General features: G+C 42.7%; 1 protein-coding gene across 1 annotated transcript; it reads right to left on the bottom strand.

The window, feature by feature from the left end:
• Nucleotides 1-2,610: 2,610 nt before the first annotated feature.
• LOC135539275 (beta-crystallin A1-like) lies at nucleotides 2,611-5,680 on the bottom strand. Its single transcript, XM_064965106.1, has 4 exons — nucleotides 5,505-5,680; nucleotides 5,066-5,207; nucleotides 4,484-4,626; nucleotides 2,611-2,758 (listed from the first exon to the last, which is right to left on the bottom strand). Exons 1-4 carry the CDS (start codon nucleotides 5,678-5,680, stop codon nucleotides 2,611-2,613), a joined length of 609 nt encoding a protein of 202 aa, XP_064821178.1.
• Nucleotides 5,681-7,458: the final 1,778 nt, after the last annotated feature.

Below are 7,458 nucleotides of genomic sequence, written 5' to 3'. Positions count from 1 at the left end.
CCACTTTAAACAATGCTACCGAATATAATGTTTACATACCCTACATTATTCATCTCATATGTATACGTATATACTGTACTCTATATCATCCACTGCATCTTTATGTAATACATGTATCACTAGCCACTTTAACTATGCCACTTGTTTACATACTCATCTCATATGTATATACTGTACTCGATACCATATACTGTATCTTGCCTATGCTGCTCTGTACCATCACTCATTCATATATCTTTATGTACATATTCTTTATCCCCTTACACTTGTGTATAAGACAGTAGTTTTGGAATTGTTAGTTAGATTACTTGTTGGTTATTACTGCATTGTCGGAACTAGAAGCACAAGCATTTCGCTACACTCGCATTAACATCTGCTAACCATGTGTATGTGACAAATACAATTTGATTTGATTTGATTTTGATTTGATTTGTAACTTTTTTTTGTACATAATGTTTCTGCTACCGTCTCTTATGACCGAAAAGAGCTTCTGGAAATCAGAACAGCGATTACTCACCTTGAACTGGATGATGAATTTCTCTTTAATGAGTCGGACAAGAGGGTCCTCATCCCAGTCACTTCCAGGACAAAGAGACGGAAGAGGTATTGCTGAATGAGATCGGGGTTCCTCGTGAGAAGTCGCCGAAAAGTGGCCAATCTGGACAATGGGGTCAAGTTGAAGCGGGGTATGGTCGCCTATCTCAGCAGTAAAAGGCCTCAAAGTCTGTGTGTCTCCCAGGGCCAGAGAGAGGGTTAAAGCAGAGTGTCACACTCTGATCTGTTTCACCTGTCCTCGTTATTGTCTCCACCCCCTCCAGGTGTCGCTTGTTTTCCCCAGTGTATTTATCCCTGTATTTCCTGTCTCTCTGTTCCAGTTTGTATGTCCAAGCCTACAAGAGCTTTTCCTGTTTGCCTGCTTTGCCTTTTCTCCTTTTTTAGTCCTATTTAGTCCTTCTGCCTGCTCTGACCTTGAACCTGCCTGCCACTCTGTACCTCCGGGACTCTGATCTGGTTATGGCCTTTTGCCTGTCCACGAGCATTTTCTTGATTATTCCTTTGGATTTTTTCAACATCTTATTAAACTCCAACCATCTGCCTCCTGTGTCTGCATTGGGGTCTCGCCTTGTGTCATGATAGAGGGAGGGTTTTTGACACCAAATCATGAAGACCAAGGGGTATTTCATTATTTGGAATGACTGGAAATCTGAAAGACATTGGTTTTTAATGTAAATATATAGCCTAATCATTGTATTATCTGTATTGAAGTAGAAAGCAAAGGGTTAGAAGCCTACATAACCCTTGAAGTAAAATACAACATCAATTTATGGCCATATAAACTCTGATTTATATTGAAATAGATGTCATTCAATTGGTAATATTCATTTTTGTCTTCTAATGCCGCTTAAGGGGAGAGTAATCTGAAAGTAATGAGATGACATTACTGAGTTTGGCTAATTCAAATGTAACGTTACTGATTACAATTTTGGACAGGTAAATAATAATTGTCACGAATTACATTTAGAAAGTAACCTGCCCAATCCACAGGAGGTTGGTGGCACCCAAATTGATAATGGCTGGAGCTGAATTAGTGGAATGGTATCAAATACATGATGCCATTCCAGCCATTATTATGACCAACCCTCCCCTCAGCAGCTTCTACTGCCCGAATCCTGCACTCACACATCTTCAGCATAAGCCAAGCTATGTTACATATAGCGGTACTCTCCAGCCCTACAGTAAGTGCTCAATACTCTGTCCATACGTAAATGCACACACATTTCTTCGGGCACTGTCCAAACAGCAATACTCTCAGCTATAACTGCATACCGAAACAGCAGAGTTTGGCTCTCCGCCACTCCACACGGTGTCCTCGATGCAATGGTTCCCCAGCCCAAGAGAACAGGGTTCCCTACCCGGCAAGTGAGTCCTTTCTCACTTGCACCTGCGCAGTTACCCCCCCCAGTTACCCTAAAGCAGGTGAATTAATGCTTGGCCGTATGGTCTATAAACTCTGTTTATCAGGGTACTATATCCCCATGTCAAGCCTCTTCTGTATCTACCCTCTTTCCCCCATATCGCTGTGTGTGTGGGTGGGAAGTGCGGGACAAACAAACACAGTTACACAACTACAAGCCAGTCATTGTCTTGTTATTCTCTCTTTCTTTTGCTTGTTCTCTTTATTCATCAGTCTCATGCAATGTTTACCATCACAACTACAGTGACAGGCAATAGTGGTGGTGATGATGATGATGAAGAAGAAGCTGATGATAATGATGATGTCGTGGACGAAGAGGAGCAAAAAGTTTGGCGTCCAGCCTCTGGGAGGTGTTGAGGATTCATGACTCTTTCTCTCATCTCTGTCATTCCCTGTCTTTCAATTCGTTCTTCCTTTGTTTTTCATGATGGTTTAAAAAAATAAGCACCGTGAACATTTGACGTCGCCGGTAAGCACCTGAGGCCCGGCTCGCAATCCTGCCTGGACTCGCTGGACCAGCGGAACCGGGATGGGCGAGGGAGAGGAGGCGGAGTAGTAGGAGAGGGGAGAGAAGAGAGGGAGGAGGAGTAGGAAGTTGAAGAAGAGGAGGAGGGATGAAGAAGGTAGTTTCCTGCTCAGTGCTGAATCCTCCTGATGGACTGGATCTGAGGGGTCTGGGCGTGGGAGCCAAACTCACGGTAACACTTGTACTCTCCTCCATGGCAGTCACACTCCATGATGTACTGGTGGCCACGGTAGCCGGGGAACTGGTAGCACACGAAGCTAGAGGGAGAGAAGTGAACAGGTCTATCAGATACACTGTTACTGTGAGGTGAGTCAGAGTGTGCCATGGGAATGAGGATGAGAATCAACTTAGGCAATAGAACAAGAGTATTGCAGGTAATAAACGTGTGAAAATGATTACAGTGTAGTGTATTATTGGAATGGCAGCTTCAGGTTTGACATGATAAAGGTTGGCCAGCTGTAGTAGTGCAGTAGAAGTAGTAGTGGTATTGGTATTAGTGTTGTAGTAGTAGTAGTAGTAGTAGTAGTAGTAGTGGTATTGGTATTAGTGTTGTAGTAGTAGTAGTAGTAGTAGTAGTAGTAGTAGTGGTAGTAATATCGATATTAGTGTAGTAGTGCAGTAGAAGTAGTAGTGGTATTGGTATTAGTGTTGTAGTAGTAGTAGTAGTAGTAGCAGTAGTAGTAGTAGTAGTAGTAGCAGTAGTAGTAGTAGTAGTAGTAGTAGTAGTAGTAGTAGTGGTAGTAATTGGTATTAGTGTTAGTAGTTAGTATTGGTATTAGTGTTGTATTAGTAGTAGTAGTAGTAGTAGTGGTATTGGTATTAGTGTTGTATTAGTAGTAGTGCAGAAGTGGTGGTGGTAGTAGTAGTAGTAGTAGTAGTGGTATTGGTATTAGTGTTGTAGTAGTAGTAGTAGTAGTAGCAGTAGTAGTAGTAGTAGTAGTAGCAGCAGTAGTAGTAGTAGTAGTAGTAGTTGTAGTGGTAGTAATATCGGTATTAGTGTAGTAGTAGTGGTAGTGGTAGTATTGGTATTAGTGTTGTATTAGTAGTAGTAGTGGTATTGGTATTAGTGTTGTATTAGTAGTAGTGCAGAAGTGGTGGTAGTAGTAGTAGTAGTAGTGGTAGTATTGGTATTAGTGTTGTATTAGTAGTAGTGGTATTGGTATTATTGTTGTATTAGTAGTAGTAGTAGTAGTAGTAGTAGTAGTAGTAGTAGTAGTAGTAGTAGTAGTAGTAGAAGTAACAGTCATTATTAGCAGTAGAGATTGGTCTGTGTCAGTAGTAGTAGTAGTAGTAGTAGTAGTAGTAGTAGTAGTAGAAGTAACAGTCATTATTATCAGTAGAGATTGGTCTGTGTCAGTAGTGTAGTAGTAGTAGTAGTAGTATTAGTAGTAGTAGTAGTAGTAGTAGTAGTAGTAGTAGTAGTAGAAGTAACAGTCATTATTAGCAGTAGAGATTGGTCTGTGTCAGTAGTGTAGTATTAGTAGTAGTAGTAGTAGTAGTAGTAGTAGTAGTAGTAGTAGTAGTAGTAGTAGAAGTAACAGTCATTATTAGCAGTAGAGATTGGTCTGTGTCAGTAGTGTAGTATTAGTAGTAGTAGTAGTAGTAGTAGTAGCAGTAGTAGTAGTAACAGTCATTATTATCAGTAGAGATTGGTCTGTGTCAGTAGTGTAGTAGTAGTAGTAGTAGTAGTAGTAGTAGTAGTAGTAAACAGTCATTATTAGCAGTAGAGATTAGTCTGTGTCAGTAGTGTACTACATTACATTTACATTTAAGTCATTTAGCAGACGCTCTTATCCAGAGCGACTTACACTAGTAGTAGTAGTACAAGTAGTAGTAGAGTAGTAGTAGTATTTCAGTTGTAGTTAAAGCTGAGTGAGTAGATGGTTCAGCTGCTATTGTGCACTTGTAGTAATAGCAGAAATAGCAGTGGTAGTATATTTAGCGTGAAGTGGCAGTGTCCCTGTCATGGCATTACTCCTTACGCTCCGCTCTGGATGTGCATGGATCCAACCTCGTTGTTGAACCAGCCCATGGCCTGCAGGGAGGGGTAGTCATCACACATCTCAAACTGGCGACCAATCATGTTCTCCTTTTCATAGATGGTCATACGGGACTCCTTGTGGCTCTGAGAGAGAGAGAGAGAGAGAGAGAGAGAGAGAAAGATGGAGGGAGAGAGAGAGAAGAGATGAAGAGAGAGACATGTTAAGCAGTTTACATTATTATAGTATTTCATGTATTGTTATCGATAATTGAATGTATCATTAGGTTATACAATATTATGCAATGTAAGTAATCTGGTAACCTTTGCATGATAATGTCATAGAATGTTATGTTGTCTTGAGTTGTTATAGTAAAGGTAATGCAATGTGATTTGATGCATTGCAGATAATGTTGATAATGATAATAATGTGACGATCCATGATAATGTGGGATGGGATAGCATTGTATGCTGTAAGGTTCCCTATATAGGCTACTACTTTTCACCAGAGCCCTAAGGGCCCTGGTCAAAAGTAGTGCAGTATATAGGGAATAGGGTGCCATATTGGATGCATTTAAGGGCTCACAGCGGAGCAGATGGGTCTGAAGGAGATCATCCTCTCGATGCGGTAGGAGTTGCTGCCGCTGTAGGCCTCGAAACGGGGGTAGTCTCCCTTCTCCAGGACAAACTGCTGGCCAATGAAACTGGAGTGCTCATACCCAACCCAGCTAGAGGGAGGCAAGAGGGGGGACGCAGGGAAGGAATGATGGAGGGAGAGAAAGGGAGATGGAAAGAGGGAAATAGTGATGGAGAGAGATGTAATGACAGAGAGGGCAATGTCGGGAGAAAGAAAGGAAGGTAGGGAGAGAGAAAGAAAGAGATCAATTACAGAAGAGATGACTAAGGAGCGAGAGAAAGATTAGTCAGTGGCCAGTGCAATAATGGCTGACATTGGCTCATGTTAGCCTGCTGGAAAACCTCCCCTAAGTCTTCCATGTTTTGGGAAAAGTTTTGGGACTACTTACGCTCCACACTCGACCTTCAGGGAGCGGATGTTCTCCATGCCACACTCCATGATGTTCTGGCAGCAGGCAGTGAACTCCATACGCTTTCCCTGGAAGTACTCCTGGTCGTACACTGTGATCTTCCATGGGCCCATGGGCATGGGGTTCACAGGGTTCATTGGGTTGGTCAGAGCCATTATGTCCTTCTGTCTCAGTGCTGAAATGGAGAGAGATCGGAGAGAGGGATACATAGGGAGATATTAACTGAACATATAAATAATTAAGTTCATTCTTGACCAAAACATTTTTTATGCCTACACCAAGAAATCCCACCCTGCCTTGAAGCTCCCAGTGAATGGCCCATAGCCTTTGGTCCCCTGACCAGTAGCTACAGAATAACACAGTTCAATGAACCTTTAGGTAAAGCCCCAGACAGACGTGTGCAGGACGCCTGACCAGCTCTCTGCATCAGGCTCTCCCTGTTAATCTGCTGCTCTACCAAAGCCCTGGTAAGCTCTTTTAAACAAACAGAGTGATCTATGCATGATGACCAACTCATACCACTGCACTGAAGCTCCCGGTCATCATAGCCTCAATAGTTCTCAGATTATTCTATACCATTCCACCTAAACTGAAGCCTTTCAAATAATAGTATTCTGATCCTCCAAACAAGATAAAACAAAAACGTATCCTGCTACTAAACAGTCGAACAACTCCCAGTCACCACTGGTTCCAGACCCATCATTTGGGAAACATTATTTTATAGTCCCCTGTTCTAAAAGCCCTGCGAAGCTCTATCACACAGACAAATAGAAATCTATGGGCCGATTTCCGGGACCCAGATCAAGCCTTACGTCTTTAAAAAAACATGCTCAATGGAGAATCTCCAATCATCACTATTTGATAAACATAAAGCTACGTGCCAAGGCCAATCAGATCAGATCAATTCAAACATAGGAGTAAATGAAATCTATTAGATAAACATGAAGCTATCTGCCAGCAGACCTACCTAAAACGTAAGCTGTGTGTTTCGCAGGGTTCCACTAAGCGCTCTGCCAGGGAGGTGTGTGTGTGGGTATATATACACACCTTCGGGGCGAGGGGGTCGGCCACACCTACTTCACTGTCAGCACTTTGCTTTGGGATCCATTGTTACTGGGCCTGAGCCTTCCTGATACACACACACACGCAACACATACACACACACGCGCGCACGCACGCACGAACACACACACACGCACGCACACACACACACACACACACACACACACACACACACACACACACACACACACACACACACACACACACACACACACGCGCGCGCGCACACGCACGCACGAACACACACACACACACACACACACACACACACACACACACACACACACACACACACACACACACACACACACACACACACACACACACACACACACACACACACACACACACACACACACACACACACACACACACACACACACACACACACACACACAGACAGACAAATAATGAATGCACGTCTTTACATTGGCCCGTGTACACGTAGCATGGGTTAATTTTGTATGGACATACACATACGCACACACACACACACATTTGCTCACAGAGAGACACCACCACAGGAGCACAGACATACAGAGACACACAGACACCAATATAGACATAGGATATAATGAAGTAATAAGACCCAAAGGGGGTGTTATATATTGGCCATGGCTAAGAGCTGTACTTAGGCACATGGCTTTGATTTACGTCATGCATGGATAAAGCCCTTATCGATACCTTATTGATATTATAAACCGGTTACCAACACAATTACAATATTAAACAAGTATATTTGCATCATACCCACCATATATTGTCTTATATGCACTCAGTGGCTAGTTTATTAGGTACACCACCCAGTTCATGAAAATGATTAGCTCCTACAGACTGTCACCTGGCCTTAGCTTGCTATATAAAGCAGGCA

This window comes from Oncorhynchus masou, unplaced genomic scaffold (genome assembly GCF_036934945.1).
Source record: "Oncorhynchus masou masou isolate Uvic2021 unplaced genomic scaffold, UVic_Omas_1.1 unplaced_scaffold_2546, whole genome shotgun sequence".
NCBI classification, from domain to species: Eukaryota; Metazoa; Chordata; class Actinopteri; order Salmoniformes; family Salmonidae; genus Oncorhynchus; species Oncorhynchus masou.
This window is presented reverse-complemented; position numbering and strand designations above follow the sequence as displayed.